This window comes from Anomaloglossus baeobatrachus, chromosome 2 (assembly GCF_048569485.1).
Source record: "Anomaloglossus baeobatrachus isolate aAnoBae1 chromosome 2, aAnoBae1.hap1, whole genome shotgun sequence".
In the NCBI taxonomy this organism is placed as follows: domain Eukaryota; kingdom Metazoa; phylum Chordata; class Amphibia; order Anura; family Aromobatidae; genus Anomaloglossus; species Anomaloglossus baeobatrachus.
The window spans coordinates 65,582,142-65,609,372 of NC_134354.1; the positions used below are offsets into that span (position 1 = coordinate 65,582,142).

The 27,231-nt window shown below is 48.8% G+C and overlaps 1 protein-coding gene across 2 annotated transcripts in view; it reads left to right on the forward strand.

Annotated features, from left to right (window-relative positions):
• SAMSN1 (SAM domain, SH3 domain and nuclear localization signals 1) overlaps positions 1-26,698 on the forward strand; it is a 215,160-nt gene extending 188,462 nt beyond the window's left edge. For both annotated transcript variants that reach the window (XM_075335073.1, XM_075335074.1), the window contains one exon: positions 22,547-26,698. In XM_075335073.1, coding sequence (XP_075191188.1) covers positions 22,547-22,746 — 200 coding nt within the window. In that variant the 3' untranslated portion in view covers positions 22,747-26,698. The remainder of the gene's footprint in view (positions 1-22,546) is intronic.
• The last annotated feature ends 533 nt before the right edge of the window (positions 26,699-27,231 follow it).

Sequence of the window (27,231 nt, forward strand, 5' to 3'; positions counted from 1 at the left end):
TCAGCTACCAGGGATGGATTTTATGCCCTGGCAACTACAGACTCCGATGTCCGAGTCCCTGCTGTGCCTCTCTGCTCCCCTTGCTTCACTGGGCCAAGCTATCCAAGCTCTAGGCCCCAGTTTACAAGGCAGCACTACTCTGCGTCTGCACTCTTTCACTCCTGTCTCCAGACTAACTACCACTTCCTCCTTCCAGCCAGACTTAAGGAATGCTCCCTCAAGTTCCAGGTTCAGAGCTCCCCCTGCTGGCCGGAGGGAGAACTGTGTTGAGTGTTAACTTACTGGCCAATAGATCTCCCAATTACCTCCAGGCTCAGCATTAACCCTTTTGGGAGGGCAATGCTGTTGTGGCGACCAGGTCCTGGGGCGCCACACTCCCCCTTAGTTAAATTCAGTACTCCCGGACTGTAGAAACAAACATGACATGTTAGAACATTTCATCCCATTATGGGAGGCGCAAATACTTTAACGTTACAACCTTAAACATTACTATAAGAGTCCAGTGTGGCTCCCTGCCGGGTGTCCATTACACTGCTCCATGGGGGACCCGCCGCGTTCAAACCCCCAACGTAGGCTCTGGGCGTGCGTCAGAGCATTGATGACCCCACTCTATGCACGCCGGACGGGTTTTTCTTCAGGGGTGTTGAGCACACTGGTGCTAACTATGAACAATTTAGGTGTTGGCCACCCATAGTCCAGTGGCCCAATTGTCCATTTTCGCAATCAAAGAAAAAGAAAACATTTTGTACACAACATGACAGACATTTTGCATAACTATTTACATTCTAATAAGTACTCTTTCCCTTATACAGTTGACTCCCTATACCTTAGAGGGGGTTGTCCCCGAGTGCTGCGCTGGGACCTACGTAGCTCTGGTGTTTGCCCCTGACTACGTGGTGCGTCTTCTATCTCAGCACTACAGGTGGGCCTAACCCCCATAGGTAAGCGTGATGGTTGCCTTTGTGATCTAAGAGTCGCCAAGGGTATGACAGGTTCACCACTGACAGGGGGTTGATCCTCCTGTTCCACTGCTGGCGTGTCATCTCGTGCTGGAGCGGACGATTCTTTAGGTGGATCCGGAACCTTTTCCGTTTCTGGCTCGACCAACTGCGGAAACGTCAAAACTGGTACCACTATGGCATTGTTTATTCGGGTCCAAGTTTTGGGGAACTTTCCAAGGATGGTTTGAATCATCTCCCCTTCTTTCTCTTGACTTTGGGGACTTCCTTGTACTCCTTCCATTTCTCTTTGGATTCTGCACCATTCAGGGCACGCTTTCAGGCAGTCTCGGGAAATTGCTTGATAGGTCTTGCCTTCATCTTTGCTTATGAGGCATACCTTACTATTGTCAAAGTTGGAGGGGATAATGGTGTAGGGCTCGCTTTCCCACTGATCATCCAATTTATGCGCCTTCCGCTTCTTCTTGAGGACTTGTTCTCCAGGTGCTAAGGGAGTTGCTGGGGCTGTTTGATTGTAATGCTGTTCTTGTCTCGTTCTTGCTTGAGACAGGCTCCTCTCTACGCACTCCTGGACTTTACGGTACCGCTGCTGCCGTTCTGTATCCCAATCCTCTATTTCTTGAACCGCCTCAGGCGACACAGTCCCCATCTCAAAGTCTACAGGCAACTTGCCTGGTCTGGCTCGCATCAGGTAAGCGGGGCTGCAGTTGGTCGAATTCACTGGGATGTGGTTGTACAGGTCTACCAGATCTGGCAACTTTTCTGGCCATTGGTTCCTTTCCTCCAGCGGTAGGGTCTTCAGCATATCAATAACCACATGGTTCATTTTCTCGCACAGTCCATTGGTTTGGGGGTGGTACGGTGTGGTTCGGATTTTCTTACAACCGTACATGTTACAGAACTCTTGGAACACTTCAGCCTCGAATGCAGGACCCTGATCAGTCAGTACCCTTTCCGGATAGCCGTGAGGTCGGCAAAAGGATGCCTGGAACGCTCTAGCTGCTGTCCTGGCTGTCTGGTCCTTCACAGGCACTACTACCAGGAAACGAGAGTAATGGTCCACAATGGTGAGGGCGTACACATAGCCTGACCGGCTTGGTGTTAACTTCACGTGGTCCAGGGCCACCAACTCCAGAGGCTGCTTTGTGACAATTGGCTGCAAGGGAGACCTTTGGCTGGCATCGTCTTTCCGCCTCAGGTTACACGGGCCACAGTCTCGGCACCACTTCTCGATCATCTTTCTCATGTGCACCCAATAGAACCGATCACGGAGTAGGGCCTCCAACTTCTTCCACCCGAAGTGTCCTGCGTTATCATGATACGCTGCTAGGACCATTGGAGCATCTCTCTGCGGAACCACTATCTGCCAGACAAGTTCATTTGTTCGATAGTTGACATATCTCTTGCAGAGCTTGCCTTGGTAGGTGAACAGTCGTCCCCTCTCCTTCCACAGCTGCTGGGCTTCCTCTGGAGCGTCTGGGCCAAGATGGGTCTCAGCTTGCGCTAGCTTCTCTTTGACCAATCGCACGGCCGGGTCACCGTTCTGTGTTTCTTCCCAATTATGGTGGAGTAAGGGGTTGACCGAGACCCCGTGCTGGCTTGAGCGCTTCACTCCCACAGCATGCTCACACTGGGACACACCTTGGTGATGGAAAGCCGGTAACTCTATCTCTTCGAGTTCATCCATGTCTTCTCCAGACTCGGGCAAGTGAGGCATTCTGGACAGCGCATCAGCATTGTTATTCTTCTTGCCAGCCCGATACTTGATGGTAAAGTCAAAGTTAGACAGCCGGGCCATCCATCGCTGTTCCATCGCACCTAACTTGGCTGTTGCCAGGTGTGTCAACGGATTGTTGTCCGTGAAGATGGTGAACTTGGCCGATGCCAGATAGTGCTTGAAGCGTTCAGTCACTGCCCAAACAATAGCGAGGAACTCCAGCTTGAAGGAACTGTAGTTTTCTGGATTCCTTTCTGTGGGCCGAAGCTTCCTACTGGCGTACGCTATCACCCTCTCTCTGCCTCCCTGTACCTGGGACAGAACTGCTCCCAGTCCCACGTTGCTGGCGTCTGTATACAGTACAAACGGTTGGCTGTAGTCAGGGTAGGCCAGAATTTCTTCTCCCGTGAGAGCCCCTTTCAGCCGGACAAAGGATGTTTCCAGTTGGCTGCTCCATTCAAATGGAGGGCTCTGCTTCTTAGCCTGCTTTGGCTGGCCCACCAGGAGATCTTGAAGGGGCGCTGCTATCTTGGTGAAACCATCAATGAACCTTCGGTAGTAGCCCACCAGTCCAAGGAACTGCCGCACCTCCTTCACTGTGGTGGGTCTTGGCCAGTCCTTGATTACAGTGACTTTCTCCGGATCAGGTGCCACACCTTCTGCGCTGACCACATGACCCAGGTACTGTACCTTTGGCTTCAAGAGGTGACATTTGGACGGCTTGATCTTCAGGCCATATTTCGACAAGGATTCAAACACTTCTGCTAAGTGCTTCAGGTGGTCCTCATAAGTCTTGGAGTAGACTATTACGTCATCCAGGTACAACAGCACGGTTTCAAAGTTGTGGTGGCCCAAGCAGCACTCCATCAACCTTTGGAATGTCCCTGGGGCGTTGCAGAGCCCGAATGGCATACAGTTGAACTCACAGAGGCCCATTGGTGTCGTGAATGCAGTCTTCTCCTTGTCCGCCTCTGCCACGGGAACCTGCCAATACCCACTGGTGAGATCCAAGGTGGAGAAATAGTTAGCTGACTTTAAGGCTGTTAGTGACTCCTCTATTCTGGGCAGTGGATAAGCATCTTTATGTGTAATGCGGTTAATTTGCCTGTAATCTACACACATTCTCATTGTACCATCTTTTTTCTTTACGAGCACTAGTGGAGCTGCCCAGGGGCTACAACTATCTCTGATAACCCCAGCCTCCTTCATTTCCCGTAACATTTCCTTGGCACACTGATACTGTGCGGGGGGAACAGGGCGGTATCTCTCTTTAATGGGATGATGATCACCCGTGGGGATTTGATGTTTAACCCCTTTCACCTGCCCAAAATCTAGGGGGTGTTTGCTGAAGACCCGCTCGTACTCCTGTACCACCCGGTAAACCCCATGCTTTTGGTGCGAGGGGGTGGAGTCGGTGCCTACATGTAATTTTTGGCACCAGTCTTCCGGCTGCCCCTTGGAGCCATTGTCTTCCGCCTGGTCAGACGGGATCAAGGGTTCCACTGCTTTAATGGTATTGTTACTGACAGTGTACAGTTTTGCTACAGTGGCGTACCGGGGCAATTTGGCCTCCTCCTCCCCACAATTCAGGACACGGACGGGCACTCTCCCCTTGCGGACGTCCGCTACCCCTCTGGCTATCAGGACTCCAGGCCTACTGTCTGAATACACTGGTTCTACCAAGGCATGGTAATCCTGACCCTTGAGGCCTATTGCTGCCCGACACCATATCAACATTTCACTTCTTGGGGGTATTACAATGGGGAGGGGGTCACTTACCCTCACACTGCCAATTTCTCCTCCGGCTAGCTCTACTTGCTGCCTCCTCATCAGGGCTCTGATCTCCCTCTGTAGGACACGCTGCTGCCCGGAGCTGGCAGTTTCAGACGCCTGTTGCAACAAAATTATCACTTCGGCAATACAATTTTCTATCACATTTGTACCAAGGGTTAGCAGTGGGTCAGATTCTTTGCGATCTATATCTACAATTATCATCCCCTGACATGGCAATTCTACCCGCCCCACTTTAATGGTTACTTCTTTGTACCCAATTTGAGGCAAGGGCTGACCATTACTGGCCACAATCGTTAAATCATCATCTGGGCCATGGTCAATGTCTGAATCAGCCCAATATCTTTTGTACAGTTTGTGGGGGATGGTTGTTACCTGGGACCCCGTATCCAGGAGGGCATTCAAAGGGATCCCATCCAGCACAATGGGAAGGACCGGGCGTCCTCCCACATACTTGCTGCGGCTGGGGTTTGAGCCGGGCTTCCTCACACCTGGGGGTTGGCTCCTGGCCCCAGGCTCGGCCCGTTTAAAGGACAGCGTCGTGCAATGTGGCCCGCCTGGTTGCAGTGGCGGCAGATCGGTTGTCCTGTTGAATCATACCGGTCTGTGTCTCTGCCTCGGGTCGGCGGAATCCTCCTCTGTCGCATCCATGGGACGTCTTCTGGGCTGGAGGCCAACTCGATTTTTGCAGGCGAGGGGGTCATTTGTAGAGACTGCACGGTCTTGGCAAGGGCAGCCACAGTCTTGGTCAGCTCCTGGAACTGCTGTCTGAGCTCTGCAGTGGAATCCTTATCCAGGGACTGCGCCTCAGCCCCTGCAGTGGCTCGTGTTGCAGGCACCACCCCGGGGTACGTGATAGCAAGAGGCCGGAGGGGTACTGGGTCATTCGGTGTAGATTCTCTCAGTACCCTGATGGCCTGGTCCTTAAACTTGGCAAAGTCCAGAGCAGGGTTCTGCAGGACCAGGATACGCAGCTGGGTCCTGTGGGCATCTGACAGGAGCCCCTCTATGAACTGCTCAGTTAGGAGTTTGTCTTCTTCACGTACACTCTCTGGGTCCACCTGTTTAACTGCTTTCAGGGCCTCCTGCAAGTTTAAGGCATAGTCCCTTATGCTGTCCGTGGCCCGTTGCTTCCACCCAAAGAATCTCATCTTTATCTCTGCTGCGGTGCGGGTGTCAAAAGTACTCTTTAGCTTGGCCAGTATCTGGGCTGCTGTCCCTTTATCTGTATCAGGCCAGGACTTCGCTTCACGCTGGGCTGCGCCGGCTAGCTGTCCCATTACTATGCCCACCTTCTGGCTCTCAGTCAGAGGATACACCCGGAACAAGCTGTGCAGGCTTTCTCTGAAGTCACTCAAGGTATGGGACTCCCCGGAGTACTGCGGCAGCCATTCTGCTCCTGGTATGTACGGCATGGTGATCGGCATTACCGGCGCTACAGTGGGGGCTGGGGCGACGGCGACTGGGACTACTTCGGCCGGTGCTGCGGCGCCCTGGGCGATGGCAGCCACCTGCTCTCCCTCGGAGTCGGACATCTTCCTCCCCCTTAGTGAACCTTACCAGGCTCCGTTCACTTTTCAAATTTTCTTCCGGGTCGCGCGGGGTTAACAGCGCTCTGCTCTGATGGCGCGCTCCCTTCGCGCTCTTTGTCAGGCACGCCCCCCTTCTTCCTGCGCTCGGCGCGGCTAATGGCGGCGGCAATTTACAACCAGTACACAGTCTTTTACACAGTTCTTCAGGCGCACAGTACCCGGTGTGACCGGGCACGAAATCCTGTTCGTGACGCCAAAGTTGACTCGCCCACCCCAGGGCTATGGGACACCCGGTGCCGGACCGGACTAGTCCGGTGGTAGTCAGTGGTGGCTGGGCCCGGCTCCGTGGCCCTGGTGGGTGTCAGTTGAATATGTGGCTTGAATTAAAGTTTGTGTTCGTGACGCCACCTGTGGTATGTGGCTACTAAGCCGCCGCTGCTGTGTGAGGCCTCCGGGATGATGTTATGGCAGCAATGGTAGTACTGCTCCCCACAGGTGGAGCAATGCCCGGGGCACGGTTGGTGCTTGTGGAAGTCTATGGTGCTGCGTGACTAACACGGTGCAGGGCCGACCAGCAATGAAAGAAACAGGCACAAACAGTAGTCTCTTTACCTTCTCTTTTACTCGGCAGAAACTTAGTCCAGGGAGACCGTCACAGATGGTAAAGATGATCCGGCCGGCCTGGAAGTGCCTGGGGTGATCTTTGGCCAGTTGAGTATGAGGCCTACTCCTTAATCTTTCTCTGCTGTGTTAGGACACTGCACTTTGGGTTTGCAATTGCCCTCTTGCTGCTGGGACTTGTTGTTCGTCCCCTTTTCTATGTGGTAGACTGCGCAGGCCCTCTCTGGTGCTTCTCTGCTGGAGTCTACACCGGGCCCTTGGGATGCAGCTGTACCTTCAGATTGCTTCTGGGACAGGGGGCTTACAGCTCTCCTGCCCTCCGGATTCAGCTACCAGGGATGGATTTTATGCCCTGGCAACTACAGACTCCGATGTCCGAGTCCCTGCTGTGCCTCTCTGCTCCCCTTGCTTCACTGGGCCAAGCTATCCAAGCTCTAGGCCCCAGTTTACAAGGCAGCACCACTCTGCGTCTGCACTCTTTCACTCCTGTCTCCAGACTAACTACCACTTCCTCCTTCCAGCCAGACTTAAGGAATGCTCCCTCAAGTTCCAGGTTCAGAGCTCCCCCTGCTGGCCGGAGGGAGAACTGTGTTGAGTGTTAACTTACTGGCCAATAGATCTCCCAATTACCTCCAGGCTCAGCATTAACCCTTTTGGGAGGGCAATGCTGTTGTGGCGACCAGGTCCTGGGGCGCCACACTGGGACCTGGGCTGGTCTCTATCCACAAGTGCCTTTTTTGCAACATGGAAGCGGCTATATACAGGTTGCAGGTATGTGTGCTCCATTATGGTTCTGCTTTTAACTCTATCTAGGAGGCCGCATGGCACATGAAATACAGAATGTAGAGTAGGACCCCCCTATTGAGATTTGCCGTGACGTTGGCAGGGGTGGCTCAAAAAATTGATCAATTATTTGCTAAAAATCTCATTTTTTTATTATTATAGTACAGTTGGAATAAATTTGTGAATTTTCACATTTTATATGATGCATGCCAATTTCAGATCGTGCTGGTTCCCTTTTTTTCTCTGTTTGACCGTAGTTATGCTACAAATCTGGTGTCTGACCAACACCATACCATGCACGCCTGATTTTGGTTTGCGATGTGTTCCTCCTGTTGGTAGCTGTTCAGACTCAGTTACCTCACCCCTTTCCACAGGCAATGCTAATTAAGCACCATTCTTGGATCTGGTCCGCCTTTATCAATGGTTGCTGTTTGACACTGGGAGGATCAGTTCTGACATAGTCCTGGTATGTGTAGGGCTTGCGCCACATGCTGGGACCTGGGCTGGTCTCTATCCACAAGTGCCTTTTTTGCAACATGGAAGCGGCTATATACAGGTTGCAGGTATGTGTGCTCCATTATGGTTCTGCTTTTAACTCTATCTAGGAGGCCGCATGGCACATGAAATACAGAATGTAGAGTAGGACCCCCCTATTGAGATTTGCCGTGACGTTGGCAGGGGTGGCTCAAAAAATTGATCAATTATTTGCTAAAAATCTCATTTTTTTATTATTATAGTACAGTTGGAATAAATTTGTGAATTTTCACTTTTTATATGATGCATGCCAATTTCAGATCGTGCTGGTTCCCTTTTTTTCTAGGTTACCCATGATGCGGCCCTGAGACTGTTAGATCTATCTCAGGGTTCGTTATCCACTAGTTCTTATGCCATTGCTTTTAGAACTCTGGTGGCAGAACTAGATTGGCCAGAGAAGGTGTTGATTCCTATCTTCTGGAGAGGGTTGGCAGGCTATGTCAAGGATGCTCTTGCTACTCGTGAGGTCCCTGCTTCTCTGGAAGACTTGATCACAGTAGCAACGAGGATCAACATACGCCATAGGGAACGTAGACTCGAGGTCTCTTCCTCACACCCTAAGCATCGGGCTATTCCAGTTGTTGAGGGTCCACTACCATCTTCCTCAGCATCTGAAACATCTCCCACTCCTATGGAGTTAGGTCATACATCCTCCAGACTACGCAAGTCTGGTCCTCCTATATGTTACGTATGTCGTCAGGCTGGGCACTATGCTAACAAGTGTCCTAACCGTCAGGGAAACTCCCAGGCCTAGTAACCATTAGAGGGGGGTTACTAGAGACGCCTTCCGCACCCTCTAAGTGTAGTATCCCAGGTCAGCTCTCATTCTCTGAGAATACATGGCCTATTATGGCTTTTGTGGATTCCGGAGCTGACGGGACTTTTGTGTCCTCAGGATTTGTAAAGAGACACAATATTCCCTCTATCATGTTAGAGGCGCCTATTCCTGTCCGTGTTGTTAATGGAACTATGTTGTCTGACTCCATTACATTGAGGACAGTTCCCTTGCGCCTTTCCCTGTCTCAGGGTCACATAGAGGAGATTTCTTTTCTTGTTTTGCCTGAGGGTATAGACGACGTCCTTCTGGGTCTCCCATGGCTTCGGACTCATGCTCCTCACATTGACTGGGAGTCCGACAGCATTATTAGTTGGGGTTCGAAATGTCAGTCCCGATGTCTTCCCTTACCACCTAAGGTCGTTGCGGTTGCATCAACTGATCTCTCTCCCATACCTACACCCTATTTGGATTTCGCTGACTTGTTCTCCAAACAGGGTGCTGAGGTTCTTCCACCCCATAGGCCGTATGACTGTGCCATAGACCTTATCCCAGGTTCGGTTCCACCTAAGGGCAGGGTTTACCCCCTGTCGATACCTGAGTCGGAGGCCATGTCGACCTATATAAGAGAGAGTTTAGAGAAGGGGTTCATTCGTAAGTCTGTCTCTCCCGCGGGAGCTGGGTTTTTCTTTGTTCGGAAGAAAGAGGGTGATTTGCGTCCCTGCATAGATTACAGGGGTCTCAATGCAATCACAATTAAGAACAAATACCCGTTACCTTTAATTTCAGAGCTCTTTGACAGACTGAGGGGAGCTCAAGTTTTTACGAAGTTGGATCTGCGGGGTGCGTATAACTTGGTACGAATTCGAGAGGGTGACGAATGGAAGACCGCTTTTAACACCCGAGACGGTCACTATGAATACCTCGTCATGCCTTTTGGTTTATGTAATGCACCCGCAGTATTTCAGGACTTCGTAAATGATGTGTTCAGGGATTTACTGTTATCCTCTGTAGTGGTGTATCTGGACGACATCCTGATTTTTTCTCCTGATCTGGAGACTCATCATCAGGATGTCGTTCGTGTCCTTTCCCGTTTAAGGGAGCACTCATTGTTTGCTAAACTCGAAAAATGTGTATTCGAGCAGTCATCCTTGCCTTTTTTGGGCTACATTATCTCAAAAGAGGGTCTGGCTATGGATCCTGCAAAGCTCTCTGCTGTCCTGGAATGGTCCGAACCTCATTCCTTGAAGGCGGTGCAACGCTTCTTAGGATTCATAAATTATTACAGGCAGTTCATACCCCATTTTTCTACTTTGGTGGCCCCTTTGGTGGCCTTGACTAAGAAAGGTGCTGATCCCAAAGTCTGGTCTACTGAGACATCTCAGGCTTTTGAGGCAGTAAAAAGATACTTTTCAACTGCTCCCGTTCTTCAAAGACCCGATGAGAATAAGCCCTTCCTTTTGGAGGTTGATGCCTCTTCAGTGGGTGCTGGTGCGGTCTTGTATTAAAAGAACGGTGCAGGTAGAAAAAGGCCATGTTTCTTCTTTGCTAAAACCTTTTCACCGGCAGAGAGAAACTATACCATTGGGGATAGGGAACTGCTCGCCCTGAGATTAGCCTTGAAGGAGTGGCGTCACTTGCTGGAAGGAGCGAAACATCCTTTCCAGGTCTATACAGACCATAAGAATCTGACGTACTTACAAACCGCTCAGCGTCTGAATCCTCGCCAAGCCCGCTGGTCCTTGTTTTTCTCCCGCTTTCACTTCTCCATCAACTATCTGTCTGGGAGTAAGAATAACAAGGCAGACGCCCTGTCTCGCTCTATGGTTTCTACCCAGGAAGAGATTGACGAACCTCGTCTTATCCTTCCCTCCAGGGTTTTTCATACGCTCTCCCCTGTGACGTTAGACCAAATCCCACCGGGCAAGACCTTTGTTCCGCCTGATCGACAGAATGATATACTGTCGTGGGCCCACACCTCAAAGGTGGGTGGGCATTTTGGTATTAGGCGGACACGAGAGTTACTGGAGAGGTGGTATTGGTAGCCACACTTAGCCAGCCACGTCAAGAGATATGTCGGTTCCTGCTACTCGTGTGCTCGCAACCGTCCATTACGGCAGAGACCGGCTGGGCTCTTGCATCCTTTACCAGTGCCAGATAGACCATGGGAGGTGGTAGGCATGGACTTTGTGGGTGATCTTCCGTGTTCACAGGGACATAGATTTGTGTGGGTCATTACGGACCATTTCTCTCGGATGGTTCATCTCGTACCGTTATCGAGAATCCCATCTTCCAGGGTACTAGCCAAACTATTCCTCAAGCATGTCTTTAGGCTTCACTGGATGCCAGATCGTATCATTTGTGATAGAGGCCCGCAATTTGCTTCCAGTTTCTGGCGAGATCTTTGTAGCCTTCTGCAAATTGAGTTGAATCTCTCTTCGGCATACCATCCGGAGACCAATGGTTTGGTTGAGCGTACCAATCAATCCATGATTATACACCTTCGACACTTTGTTGCTGAGAACCACGATAACTGGTCCTCCCTCCTACCCTGGGCAGAATTTGCCCTTAACAATTCACTGGCTGAGGCCACTGGGCAGACACCGTTCGTACTCAATAATGGGCAACACCCTAGGGTACCGGTACCGTTTCCCGCTGCTGCACCTCCTCCTCTTGTGGCCGACAGGGCAACTAATGCCAGAGAGGTTTGGGATCGGACTCAAGAGTCGATTCAAGCAGCTAAGGACCGTATGAAGACGGTGTCCGATCGGTTTCGTCGCCCGGCTCCTGTCTTTTCTCCGGGGGACTTTGTGTGGCTCTCTGCAAAACACGTGAAACTTAGAGTGTAGTGATGAGCGAGTACTAAAAAGCTCGGGTGCTCGAAGCTCGGGCCGAGCCTCCCAAGATACTCGTGTACTCGGGCCGAGCAACGAGCCCAATGTTATCCTATGGGAGACCCGAGTATTTTTGTGAAATGACCCCCCGGCAGCATGGAGAAACCCTAAAAATGGCACAAAAGTCTCAGAAGAGTGCTCAAATGACATGGCAACAGCATGGGGAAGACCCCTTGAAGCATTTATCACTGAAAAGTCACAGCTGTGAACAATTTTGTCCGCGTTTTACGCCATTTTTACGGACTCACCAGAAAACCTTCCAAAATGACCCCAAAATGATTTTTCATGGCGGAAATGTTAAGGGCACATACCCAATAGTGAGATAGAGCTGGTGTATGTTACTTTTTGAGATTAATACATGAAAGATTTTACGTGAAAACATTGTGTGGCACTCCGATGTCCCTGAGAAGAGACGTACATGAAGGCCTCTTGAGTCTAATGTGCCCATTTTGAGGAAGTGAGTCTTTGTAGTATTTTCCTTTGCCAGGGCAGTCCAAAATTGTGAGGTTCACCAATGCCCCTGCATACAGACGTGCATGAGGGCCTGTAAACCTGAAGTGCCCATTGTAAGGAAGTGGGTCTATTTCAGTATAGCCCTTTGCCAGGGCAGCCAAAAATTGGGAGGCTCCACATTGTCCCTGGATAGAGACGTGCATGATGGCCTGTAAACCTGAAGTGCCCATTGTAAGGAAGTGGGTCTATTTCAGTATAGCCCTTTGCCAGGGCAGCCAAAAATTGGGAGGCTCCACATTGTCCCTGGATAGAGACGTGCATGATGGCCTGTAAACCTGAAGTGCCCATTGTAAGGAAGTGGGTCTATTTCAGTATAGCCCTTTGCCAGGGCAGCCAAAAATTGGGAGGCTCCACATTGTCCCTGGATAGAGACGTGCATGAGGGCCTGTAAACCTGAAGTGCCCATTGTAATGAAGTGGGTCTATTTCAGTATAGCCCTTTGCCAGGGCAGCCAAAAATTGGGAGGCTCCACATTGTCCCTGGATAGAGACGTGCATGATGGCCTGTAAACCTGAAGTGCCCATTGTAAGGAAGTGGGTCTATTTCAGTATAGCACTTTGCCAGGGCAGCCAAAAATTGGGAGGCTCCACATTGTCCCTGGATAGAGACGTGCATGATGGCCTGTAAACCTGAAGTGCCCATTGTAAGGAAGTGGGTCTATTTCAGTATAGCCCTTTGCCAGGGCAGCCAAAAATTGGGAGGCTCCACATTGTCCCTGGATAGAGATGTGCATGATGGCCTGTAAACCTGAAGTGCCCATTGTAAGGAAGTGGGTCTATTTCAGTATAGCCCTTTGCCAGGGCAGCCAAAAATTGGGAGGCTCCACATTGTCCCTGGATAGAGACGTGCATGATGGCCTGTAAACCTGAAGTGCCCATTGTAAGGAAGTGGGTCTATTTCAGTATAGCCCTTTGCCAGGGCAGCCAAAAATTGGGAGGCTCCACATTGTCCCTGGATAGAGACGTGCATGATGGCCTGTAAACCTGAAGTGCCCATTGTAAGGAAGTGGGTCTATTTCAGTATAGCCCTTTGCCAGGGCAGCCAAAAATTGGGAGGCTCCACATTGTCCCTGGATAGAGACGTGCATGATGGCCTGTAAACCTGAAGTGCCCATTGTAAGGAAGTGGGTCTATTTCAGTATAGCCCTTTGCCAGGGCAGCCAAAAATTGGGAGGCTCCACATTGTCCCTGGATAGAGACGTGCATGATGGCCTGTAAACCTGAAGTGCCCATTGTAAGGAAGTGGGTCTATTTCAGTATAGCCCTTTGCCAGGGCAGCCAAAAATTGGGAGGCTCCACATTGTCCCTGGATAGAGACGTGCATGAGGGCCTGTAAACCTGAAGTGCCCATTGTAAGGAAGTGGGTCTATTTCAGTATAGCCCTTTGCCAGGGCAGCCAAAAATTGGGAGGCTCCACATTGTCCCTGGATAGAGACGTGCATGAGGGCCTCAAAACATTAAGTGTCCATTTTAAGGAAGTGGGTGTATTATAGTATAGCCCTTAGGCAGGGCAGCCAAAAATTGGGAGGCTCCACGTTGTCCCTGGGTAGAGACGTGCATGAGGGCCTCAAAACATTGTTCCCATTGCAAAGGAGCGGGTCTCCTGTCGTTGTAATGTCCATTCTGCAAAGAATGGGCGAAAAAATTTACCACTGGGGGTATACCTGAAACAAAGGCCTAAGTATTGCAATTTGTAACGGTCATCATCATGGTGGCGCATGAGGAGAAGGAGGAGCAGTCCAGCGATTATCCAAAGTCCAGAAGTGTGTACCCATGGGTGAGTGGAGGTACATGGCAAACTTTAAATTCCGCTCTCATTTGCTGGTGGTGTGGTGAAGTCTGTCCCAATCCAACCCTTGTTCATCTTGATGAGAGTCAGCCTGTCAGCATTTTCAGTTGACAGGCGGGTGCGTTTATCTGTAATGATTCCACCTGCGGCACTAAAAACACGCTCTGACAAAACGCTAGCAGCAGGGCAGGCCAGGACTTCCAAGGCGTAGAGAGCCAATTCATGCCACGTGTCCAGCTTGGATACCCAATAATTGTAAGGCACAGAGGAATGTCGGAGTACAGTTGTTCGATCTGCAAGGTACTCCTTCAGCATCTGGGCAAACTTAGGATTTCTTGTGGCACTACCCCACACCTCAGGGGCTGTGGTACGTGAGGGGCTGAGAAAACTGTCCCACATCTTAAAGACTGTTCCCCTACCTCTGGCGGATTGGACTTGTGCCTCTCTCGGCTGTACGCCTCGGTTGTCCACTGATTCCTGACCTATGCCGCTAGCGTTTTGTGAGGGGAATGCTTTGCCTACTTCCGTGAGTATGGCCTTCCGGAACTGCTGCATTTTGGTTGACCTCTCCTCCACGGGAATAAGAGACAAAAAGTTCTCCTTGTAGCGTGGGTCTAACAGTGTTACCAACCAGTAATGATTGTCGGCCAAGATGTTCTTAACGCGAGGGTCACGAGACAGGCACCTTACCATAAAGTCAGCCATGTGCGCCAGACTCTTAACAGCCAGGACTTCAGTAGCCTGACCAACAAGATGACTGAACATGCTGTCCTCCTCCTCCTCCTCCTCCTCCTCCTCATCTACCCTGTCCTCTGGCCAGCCACGCTGAACCGAGGATATGACTGGTGTGCATGTCATATCCTCAATTTGGCCGGAGAGTTGCTCCATGTCTTCATCCTCCTCCTCGTCATAGTCCTCCACTGCACGTTGTGATGAGACGAGGCTGGGCTGTGTGTTATCACCCACACCCACTACTGTTTCTTGCTGCAACTCATCGCGCTCCGCCTGCAATGCATCATGTTTGTTTTTCAGCAGAGACCGTTTTAGAAGGCAGAGTGGCGGTATGGTGACGCTAATAATGGCGTCATCACCACTCACCATCTTGGTGGAGTCCTCAAAGTTTTGGAGGATGGTACATAGGTCTGACATCCATCTCCACTCCTCAGGTGTTATGTGTGGAGTTTGACCCATTTCCCGACGGCTTAGGTGATGCAGGTACTCAACAACTGCCCTCTTCTGCTCACATATCCTGATCAACATGTGCAGAGTTGAATTCCAACGCGTGGGGACATCACACACCAGTCTGTGAGCCGGAAGATGCAAACGGCGCTGAAAGCCGGCAAGGCCGGCTGAAGCAGTAGGTGACTTTCGAAAATGTGCAGACAGGCGGCGAACTTTTACTAGCAGATCAGACAGCTCTGGGTATGACTTTATAAACCGCTGAACCACGAGGTTGAGCACATGGGCCACGCATGGAACATGTGTCAGCTGGCCTCGCCTCAAAGCCGCCACCAGGTTCCGGCCATTGTCACACACGACCTTTCCTGGCTTTAGGTTCAGAGGTGTGAGCCAGTGATCTGCCTGCTGTTTCAGAGCTGTCCACAGCTCTTCTGCATTGTGGGGTTTGTCACCTATGCAGATTAGCTTCAGCACAGCCTGTTGCCGCTTCGCCGAGGCAGTGCTGCAGTGCTTCCAGCTTGTGACTGGTGTGGAGGGCACAGTGGATGAGGATGCGCAGGAGGAGGAGGAGGCTGAAGAGCATGACATTCCGGAGCTGTAGAGTGTGGGTGAAACACTGACTGAGGTAGGGCCTGCAAACCTTGGTGTGGGAAGGACGTGTTCCGTCCCTCGCTCAGACTGGGTCCCAGCTTCCACAATATTAACCCAGTGTGCCGTCAACGAGATGTAACGGCCTTGCCCACAAGCACTTGTCCAAGTGTCTGTGGTTAGGTGGACCTTGGGTGAAACAGCGTTGTTCAGGGCACGTGTGATGTTTTGTGACACGTGGTTATGCAACGCGGGGACGGCACACCGGGAGAAATAGTGGCGGCTGGGGACCGAGTAACGTGGGACAGCTGCCGCCATCAGGTCACGGAATGCTTCTGTCTCCACCAGCCTAAAAGGCAACATTTCCAGCGCAAGCAGTCGCGAAATGTTAGCATTTAGAACTGTGGCATGTGGGGTGTTGGCAGTGTATTTGCGCCTGCGTTCAAAGGTTTGCTGAATGGATAACTGAACGCTGCGCTGGGACAAGGACGTGCTTGATGATGGTGTTCTTTCTGCGTAGGCAACTGCAGGTGCAGGAGTGGAGGAGGCTTGTTCGCAGGCAGCATGGACAGAGGATTGGCTCGCATGCACAACCAGCGAAGACGTAGCAGTGACATCAGCAAGCACTGCTCCTCGACTCTGTTGTACTTCCCACAAAGTCGGGTGCTTGGCTGACATGTGCCTGATCATGCTGGTGGTGGTCAGGCTGCTAGTTTTGGTACCCCTGCTGATGCTGGCACGGCAGGTGTTGCAAATGGCCTTTTTTGAATCATCTGGATCCAACTTAAAAAACTGCCAGACTCGGGAAGACCTAACATTTGTACAGGCACCTTGTGTCGTCGTGTTGTTCCGGGGAACGGTTGCCTGACTTCTGCCTGGGGCCACCACCCTGCTTCTTACTGCCTGTTGTGATGCTACGCCTCCCTCCCCCTGTGCACTGCTGTCCTCGCTCTGCATATCCTCCTGCCAGGTTGGGTCAGTTACTGGATCATCCACCACGTCGTCTTCCTCTTCCGCACCCTGCTCCTCCTCCTGACTTCCTGACAATTGTGTCTCATCATCGTCCACCACTTGTTGGGACACGTTGCCAACTTCGTGAGAACGTGGCTGCTCAAATATTTGGCTATCTGTACAGACGATCTCCTCATGACCCACTTCAATATGAGCTGGCGAGAGGCCAGAATGTGTGAATGGAAACGTGAACAGCTCTTCCGAGTGTCCAAGTGTGGGATCATTAATGTCCGAGGAGGACGTGTACTCAGCCTGGTGGTAGGAAGGAGGATCAGGTTCAGAAATGTGCGGTGCAGTATCACGGCTACTGACACTTGACCGTGTGGAAGACAGAGTGTTTGTGGTGGTGCCAATCTGACTGGAAGCATTATCTGCTATCCAACTAACAACCTGTTGACACTGGTCTTGGTTCAAGAGCGGTGTACTGCTGCGGTCCCCAAGAATTTGGGACAGGACGTGCGAGCGACTAGATGTGGCCCTTTGTTGTGGCGAAATTAGAGCTTGCCCACGACCTCGGCCTCTGCCTGCCCCACCATCACGTCCACTTCCTTGTTCCTTGCCAATGCCCTTGCGCATTTTGCAATGCTGTGCACTGCTGACGTGTATATTCACTACTTGTGCGTTATATCAAAGTTTCTGGAAATTGCACACAAGTGCACCTGTACGCTGCCACCAACAGGCACACACGTGCGGTTTTAAAAACCAAGCACGGACCCAATAAGAACCTAACAGGTTTTTTTGGGGAGCGACAATTACAGACAAGTCAGACACTATCTGGACTGTTTTACACTGTGTACACCAGCCCCAGATATGATGAAGGCTGGTATACGGTCACCACTACCCTGCCTGCCTGCCTGCCTGTATACTGGTACAATAGTCCTGACAAGGACTCTTTTGGTCACTAGCCTGTATTCAGACCTGGCTATACCCTGCCTGTATATAGCAACAATAGTCCTGAGAAGGACTCTGCTACTGTACTCCGACCTGGCTATACCCTGCCTGCCTGTATACAACTAGAATAGTCCTGAGAAGGACTTTTGGTCACACTGTTTGCAGCCCTGCAACTGAAAAAGCTATAAAGGGCCGCAAAGCTTTCCCTGAATCAGCGACACTCTCCCTGCACTGACAGTCTGGATAGCTGTGAGCACAGCACAGCGCGCCGGCCGATATAAAGGCTCGGTCACGCTGTGCAGGCCGGCCAATCACTGCAATTCCACAACTAACAGGGCCGTGGCATTGCAGTGGTCTGCCAGCCAATCCCTGCATGAGGGCTGGCTCTCAAAAGAGCGCCAACATGCAGAAATGAAGACCACGAGTACAGCACGAGTATCGCGAGATTACTCGGTCCCCGCCGAGCAGCCCGAGTACAGCGATACTCGTGCGAGTACCGAGTAGTGACAAGCATGCTCGCTCATCACTATTAGAGTGAGCTCTGTCAAATTTGCTCCTCGCTTCCTGGGTCCTTATGAGGTTCTTCGACAGGTAAATCCTGTAGTCTACCAATTGAAGTTACCCGTCCATCTTAGGATCCATGACAAATTCCATGTCTCACTGCTAAAGCCGGCTATTTTACCTCACGCTCGTGAAGTGCACTCTCCTGCCTCTGATTCCTCTCGCTCTAGCTATGAGGTACGAGCCATAGTTGGTTCTAAGATGGTTAGAGGGCGTAGGTTCTTCTTGATAGATTGGGAGGGCTACGGCCCGGAACATCGCTCTTGGGAGCCAGAGGAGGCTGTCCATGCTCCTGACTTAGTTGCCGATTACCTGCGTCGCCGGGAGGGGGGCCCTTGAGGGGGAGGTACTGTTACGGTTGCTGTGGCACTGGAGTCTATGTCCAGATTTCTTGCTACTGCACATGTGCGAGCACTGGAGACTATGTCCAGATTTCTTGCTACTGCACATGTGCAAGCGCTGGAGACTAAGTCCTATCTTGGAGCCATTGCACATGTGCGGGTGACATCATCGCTGACACGAGGTCACATGTCTCTGACACCTTCTATGCCGATTGGCCGCTGGTCTTGTGCTTGTGACATGTGGTCACATGTCTCTGACACCTTCTATGCTGATTGGTCGCTGGTCATGTGCTTGTGACGCTTTGCTCGGTGATAGGCCAGCGTGACGTCATTCCTGTCGTTCTGGCAGCGGATTGGCTCTGGTGTCCTCCATCTTGGATGAGGCACAGAGTCTATATAAGACCCTGACGCACGCCGCATGGTGTTCAGTCCTCTTGGTTCATGCATGAGAGTAGACGCTCTGTGCGCGTTCCTCTAGGCATCTCTCTGTCTATGCTAGGTGAGCGCTACCGGCAGGATAGCGTTCTTATACCTTACAGCTTCGGCTGCAGTCCGTATCCTTACCTCTTAGGGGAGCGGACATAGGCAGGTGCCTGAGGCACATGGTCCGGCTGGGCCTTGTGATTCTACTCGTAGGTGGACGTTGCCGCTAGGGTAACGTTCCTTATACTGCGTCTGGAAGTTGTTCGTATCCTCACACACTAGGGGAGCGAACAGAGGTAGGAGCTTTGTGCGGCTTATGCTGCTGTCCGTCTCTTTTGCACCACTAGAAGAGCGGACCTAGGCAGGTGCCATATCTAGTGGTTCGTGTCCTCGCACACTAGTGGAGCGAACGCAGGTAGGAGCTTTGTGTGGCTTACGCTGCTGTCCGTCTCCTGGCACCACTAGAGGAACGGACCTAGGTAGGTGCCATTTCACACTCACTGCCTTTGTCTCTGTGATTATTAACAGAGACCATTCCACACACCCTCCAAGTAAGGGAGGAATTGCCTTATTTACTAATTATATTCCTCTGTGAGTTTAACAGAGGTATTGCACTCTGCCATAGTCTGCAGCAGAGTCTTTGCACGGTGGACCCTGACTGTCTGATACTCCTTTAGGTTTCATTATCAGACAGCCCCCCGTAACAATGTCATAGGTTGTGAAGGGGTTAAAATAATGGGGTTGGCCACATTATTTTTAAATGGTGCAACATTTTCAATGCAATCCAGTAGCAAAATAATATTTTTAGCCTGAACTACGTGCATTTAAAGCGTAACTGTCTTTTTCATTTTTAGCTCATTTTTAGTTCCTAAATTAACACTTGGAAATAAGAAACTTTCAATTTATCTTATCAGACAAATTTGCTTCTTTATCTTCCTAGACTTGGAGGAAGGAGGAGCTCCAGGCAGAACTACTCCTTCCCCCTCTCACTTCCTTTCTAGATAGACTCTTATAAAAATCAACTGCCATCTCCAAATTCAGTAATATAAAAATATGTATTGAATGAAGACAGATTTTCCCCAAAAATTTGAAATTTTGTGAATGAAAGATCAGTCCAGGAGGAGAAATAAGCAAATTTGTCTCAGATATATTACAAAGTTGCTTTGTTTCATGTGTATTATTGACTTATGAAATAAAAATGTAAACAGTTATGTTTTAAGTATTTAAGAAAAAAAAGTGTCCTCAAATGGGGAAAAACACCATTAAAGAATCAGGAGTGTCTCACTCACACACACACACACACACACACACACACACACACACACACACACACACACACACACGTCATCAAGCCTGATGTGAACATTGCTAGTCTTAAGGACTCAGGGCCCATTTGTCATGCATTAGTGCAGGTCCCAGGTGGCATCTCCCTGCCCCATTCGCCTAGACTGGCCGGTCCCTCCCTATGTGTGTATATAAGGAGAGACCTGTCAGTTCAGGGAATCAGGGTGGTGAGAAGCTACCGTGTACCCGGCTTGTACTGGTCAGCTGAGACACATAGGGGCTGATTCATTAATAATGGCATAATGCACTCTCATGCTTCAGCAGTCTTGATGGGGTAAAAGTTGCCGAATTTATAAAGAGACCTCTGTATTGTTAGGGTCTGGAATATCAATTCCACCATACAAAACACTGGCACTTTTGATGAATTAGACAGGCCGGCATGGTCACCCACTATCCCACCCTTTCTCCAGCTCCATCCATTTCGGCAGAGCTGATTGAAACTGGCAAAAACAAAAAACAAACGTTGCAAACATTTTGACACTTTATAAAGTATTTTACACAATTTTTCTGGCATAAAAACTTTGAGGAATCAGCCTAATAGTCCCCAGATGACAATTCAAAGTATATATTCCCTGAAATGCTGCAGTGTGTCAGAGTGAAATACACCCAGCTGAAATAACGCAGTCGGTGTCTGATTTATGCAGCCCATGGTTGGGGCAAAAGAAGTTAATGTGTTGGAGTCAGAAAAAAATGTGCAAGTGTAAAGAACTGTGTGACTTTGACAAGGGCAAAATGATAAATAGATAGATAGATAGATAGATGCACAGAGGACAAGGTCAGAGTATTTCTGAAACATCAGGACTTACGGGTGGTTCCCTGTGTACAGTGTTAGTACCTACCAAAAGTGATCACACGAAGGTCAACTGGTGAACTAGTAGGGTCATGACTTCCCAAATGGTCACTGATGTACATGAGAAGAGAAGGCTAGACAGTCTAATACCACAGAGGAGTGACTGTCATGCATATTGCTGAGTAAGTTATAACGGTTATCCAGCTTCTCTTACTTCTAATAGGAGGTATGAAGGGCTGCTGACTTGTGGACAGTTATGGGCTGGTCTGCTGTCTGGGGGACAGGTATGGGCCGGTCTGTTGACTTCTGGAGTAGCATGGGCCAGTCTGCTGACTGGTATAGGCTGGTCTCCAGCACAGTGTTCACATTGTAATCTAATTAGGACAGGTGCACAATACCTGCTGGCCGAGCACAACACCTGTCGTTACTTGGCAAGTGGCCACAGATGCCCCACCAGCAGTGCCCCCTAATGTGAGAGTGAGAGGTGCTGCACAATCCTGTCATCTTCCTGTGGTTTGCAACAGTCGGTGTAAGTGCAAACATTGCATACGTATATTCAACAAATCACACAATTGTTTCATGTGGTGATGAATTGCCGTAGATTTCAACTGTCTATGTCTTGGTTTTGGGACTCGATCCAGTGACCTTTGCTGCTTGGTCGGTTTTCTTCCCTGCTGAGCCACAGCCTGGTCAGTCTTTGTCCAACTGTTCTCTATCTTTGCTTTTTTTCCCTTGCTGTGCTGCTACTCAGGTGTTTCTCACTTTCCAATTTTGTCTCTGTCCTATCACAGCTTGGGTGGGGCTATTTATACTCACCTTGCATTAGTCTTTTTTGCTGGCTAGATTTCTAGGTGGATTTCAGCTAAGGAGTTCCAGCCCTGCAATTAAGGAATTGTGCCTGTTAGGCAGAGACCAGTTGTGTTTCTGCTCTGCGTTGCTCATTTATCTCCCCAAGACCTTTCCTCTGTCCTCAGTTAGGTTGGTGGGAGATTTCCTTTGCTTTCATTTATAATTCTTTTTTCCCACTTGTGCGCATGCCTTAAGTTTCCTCACTTTGGGTCCCTATCTCGTTACTCAGGAGGAACAAGAAACAGCTTGGTGGCTTTTCAGGGAGCTAGGTCCGAGTTGTGGTTTTTAGTTGTGTGGCTAGGGATATTCTAGTCTGAAGAGGAACCAGTACGTTGTGGGTGCAGCTGCTGTATTGTAGACTTTATTTCCCCTTTACTCATGTTTAAGGTAGATATGTGGATAACATCACCCTTTCCATTGCAAAAAATGAAATCCATCCTAAATTATTGCACAAAATTCCACAATTTGTTAATTTCTACCAAAGTGCCCATGGAGATCCCTGCCCACCTCCAATGGAGTGCACAATAAGCATGAATAGAACCAAAGCGCAAAGAAGATAGATAGAGAGATAGATATAGTATACTATAACCTCTTGGTAGCAATGTATTTTTGCTGTATTTCAGACATGTCACTGAGAAGACTTTCTCTTTCTGTTGTGACAGGTGAACAAGAAGCTGGCAATGACTCGGTGCCACAGACGCTCAGCCCTGACACCGCTGCAAACAAATGTGAACTAAGTGACTGTCCAAGAGATTCGGGATGTTACATTACATTGGAGAATTCAGAACATAACAAAGATGATGTCAAGTCAGAAAAATTGTGTGAATCTGTACAGAAAATCACCATTACCGAATCCCCCTAACGAGCCGTCACTGGGACATTTGTCAGAACCTGCGCCGCTGAGGCACAAGCCTGTTTTCACAGTTTCCACATGGTCGGCTCGTCAGATTCTTGAGTGTGAAGTTCCTGTGGCAGATTTTCATTCTGTTAGTATTTATTAGCAATGTAAAACGCAGAAGACAGAACTGGACATGGCGAATCGGCAGGATCTCATGGGGAGGCAACAGTTTCCATGTTATGACAAGAAGCGCCTATGACCATGACCGTGTACTGCAAGACTTCCGCCATGATCCAGAGCAAATCTTCAAGGAACTCATATTACCAGTACTATCAAGCCAAATCATTAACATGGGAACTTTCCTGCAGAGCAGTTATACTTTTCTGCGGTAATATACGTCTAGCAGAGCTTGGTTTATCATTGCAATGTGCAGTGCTGTATAAAATGCATATTGATATTTCCTTGGGTTATATCAAATGACAATTCCAGCCTTGCTACATGTGATCGCTCAGCCCTGCTACAGCTATAATCTATTTTTTTGCATTGTACATGAAGGCATATATTGGTTATTAAAAATAAGTTATGTCAAAAAAGTGACAATACAAATAATGTAGTCACATTAGCCCCTATTTTAGTCCCGGGGCGCCCTCGGTGTCTGGCATGGAAACTCTCTGATACACAGCAATGCTTTTAATTTCCTCTCGCCTCCCCCTAGTAATCCCAATCCACCATGGACAATTTTCGTTTTTTTCATCCCCATCGTCCAAGAGCCATAACTTTTTTATTTCTCCATCCGCATACCGATATGAGAACTTATTTTCAGCAGGACCATATAATGTATTGGAAAACAGCAGGTGTGAAATGCAACTAAGCCAATGCTTTTAGGTTTTGTTGAAAAATGAGCTGCCAATGATGCTCCAATTACGGCGGTACCAAACAAGTATAGTTCTTTTTTTATTTAAACAACATTTAGAACTTTGTAACAAAAAAAAAGTCCCATTTTTTCCGATCCGTAGCTTTTTTCTCTTTCGATGGAGCTGTGTGATGGCTTGTATTTTGCTTTAAAAGCTGTATTTACTATTTTTGGTTACATACAATCTTTCGGTCACTTTTTATTGAATTTTTTGGGGATATGGTGGGGTGATTGAAAATTAAAATATTGGCATTTTAATTTCTTATTCTTGTTTACTATGCACGCCACCAGGATCAAGTGACTTAACTGCAGCTGTGAGGGACTGATAATGTCAGGATAGCTCAGATCGCTGCTGATAGAGGCAGGAGCTGGCTGTATAAAACAGCTGCCATGTGTAGAGCAGGCTCAGCTCCTGGGCTCGCGCTATATACTCACTCCTGAATTAAGAGTTACTATTATATCCTATGTCAGGCACAGGCTAATGTCAAAGTAGTATTTCTTATTTCATTTATAAATTGCCCCCTCCTTTTCTCTATGACACCTTAAACCACTGACTTCAAACTTTGCCCCTCGCCCTGGTCTCTACACATTTTGGATAGCTGGAAACTATGCTGTAAATAAGTGTGCCTTTACTGTGATGTATATATCTAGATTGTATATTATGTATCCTCCGTCATTTTAATAATCGATCCTGTAGCAGTCCATTCCTAGTCCTGTAGTAACCTACAGGGTCTATGCATATCATATCCACAAGGGCCCATTAGGGGAGGGGGGCCCACTATACCCTTCAAAGTAACTACCTACTATCCAATAGATTGCATATTAGGGATGAATCTGATTAATTTCATAGCTCACAATTATTAGGGAATGGTTAGAGACACATAAGGAGGCCCTCTATGATGAGATATTGGAGAGCAGAGGGCCATGTTATGTTCTTTCTCAGGGGTTCTGTGCTGTCTGTGTTGATTTTGGGCAAAGCGTGCCTCGAGCATACAATGTTTTTTTGTATAATGTGCATTTTATATGCTAATAGTATTATTATTCTTATACCTACTACATATAGGGATAGGATCTTGGAGATGGGAATACCCCTTTAAGTGGTGGAGACCCCAAGGTAACTGCCTCTTTTCCTCTTACTATAATCCAACCCTTCTATTACATTGTATGGCAGTGAATTCTGTTCCTAAAAGCTGCTTTACATGCGGCAATTTATCGTGCGATCGCATGTGCGATCGCACCCGCCCCCATCGTTTGTGCAACACGGGCAATTTGTTGCCCGTGTCGCACAAAGTCGGTAACCCCCGTCACACGTACTTACCTTCCAAACGACCTCGCACTGGGCGGCGAACATCCTCTTCCTGAAGGGGGAGGGACGTTCGGCATCACGGCGACGGCGACGTCACACAGCGGCCGCCCAATAGAAGCGGAGGGGCGGAGATGAGTGGGACATAACATCCCGCCCACCTCCTTCCTTCCGCATTGCAGGCGGCCACAGGTAAGCTGCAGTTCATCATTCCCAAGATGTCACATGGAGCGACGTGTGCTGCCTCGGGAACAATGAACAACTGACACGGAGAACGTTCGATTTTTTGAAAATGAGCGACGTGTCAACGAGCAACGATAAGGTGAGTATTTTTGCTTATTCACAGTCGCTCATAGCTGTCACACGCTACGATATGTCAAACGATGCCGGATGTGCGTCACTAACGACGTGACCCCGACGACATATCGTTAGATATATCGTAGCGTGTAACGAGCCCTTATGACTTTACAGAAACCACGTCGTCGAGGAGGAATATTATGATTATAATACTGCACCAAGCAAAGACCCCACAACTACCCTGTATGATCACTGTCAGACTGAAGGTGAATTATGATTCTTCATTTTTGTGCATCAATTAGAAGTTTCTATACAGATATTATCTATATTATGAGAGAGGTAACTTTGTAAATACATTGTATTACTGATCTGGAGTTATTATAATCTATAATACACTGCAGAGCTGAAAGCACAATTCTTTTCCTTTCCATGCCGAGCAGTTGACAGATTTACCACTAACAGATTAGCTAAACTTTGGTGCAAGGGAGTTTTGTTCCTATATTAAATTACTTAAGTGCATGGTGCTAAGCTCACACTTTCCGAACTGCAAATCCTCAGAGCAAGCACTGTACAGACATGGGTACATGAGAGTCATAGAGGAGGCAGCAGGTCTGGCTGTATTGGACTCAAGCCTCAGTGTAAGGGCTAGCTCAGTGCAATGCGAGACAAAAAGGTATTACCCTCAAACCAATGTTACTCAATGAGGCAGTGCTGATCTGCGATTTTTTTCATTCGGCCGTGTGAAACTGTCGAGATTCGCCAATGTAAGTCAATGGGTTCGAGAAAAAAAAAACAGCCGTCACACAGACCATCCTAGTGGTGTCCAATTTTTACTGATACATTACCATTGTGTATCACAGAATACTGTAAATGGTCCTGTAAAATGTTGAATAGCTGAGAAAAAACCCCCACATTTCCAAGGACAGTATACGGATGCTAGGCGAGAAACAAAAATCACATATAGCTGATTCAACTGGGGGTTTTAAGAACTCATATATTGAAGAGGCTTTCTATGATGATACAGCTCCTGATCTGTGCCGACCGATACCCTACAATAACTTAGGGCATTACATTGGCTTTTCATATGTATAATGTCACCCTATATGTCATGGACTCAATATCTCCAGTTATAATAGGCAATGGTGTACCAGATTACAGGGGTTTTGAAGTTTCACTCGGGCCATGAAGTCCAGCTGGGCCAAAAAAGGCTCTTTGGACCAGTATTACCACAGACCCGTGATAATTGGGGACCCAGTAGGAGATTTTGCCCCCCTAGCTTTAAATTACGCCTTTGATAATAGTTTTGTGAAGTAGTAGAAGTCTCCTAGATATAAAACGGATTAGTTCTATGAACTATTTTTTTTTTTACTTTATCTCTTTTTACGATTTCTTATAATATGTGTTTTCTTATATGAAGTAAATTTTGTATAAATCATGTAGAAATGATTTGGAAATAAAGGACATTTCTGGTACCTGTTGTGAGCTTATCATTTTCTTTACCCATGGGCAGAATATTACTCAGATAACACAGGGTCAGGTACCATACTCTGGTAAGACTTTATTGGGTCACCAATAGTCAATAGTATATAGTACATTCCAGACAAATCCACATCAGGGTGGTGTTTAGCTTAGTTGAATGTGGGGATGCTATCTATAAGCCCCAATTCAAACTCTCCCTTCTCGATCCCCCAGTCCAATTTCCCCAGTCACAGTCCTGTGTGTCTCCTGCTTGCCTCTCTGAAGGAGAGAACAGGGAGATGCTGGGCTGTGACGCTGGGCTGTGATGAGCGATGAAAAGCTGCCCACAGCCTAGTGACTCACAGAGACTGGGGCCACCCGTGGTGATGTCAGGTGAACAGGAAGTTGACGTGACGTCACGAGATCCCCGAGGTCACGGAGCCCGGGGGTCAGGCGATGGGGAAGAGCAGACCGCAATAGCGCTCACAGGCACTATTGGCAACACAAGGTATTTGAGAGAAACCTTGTTTCTCAAAAT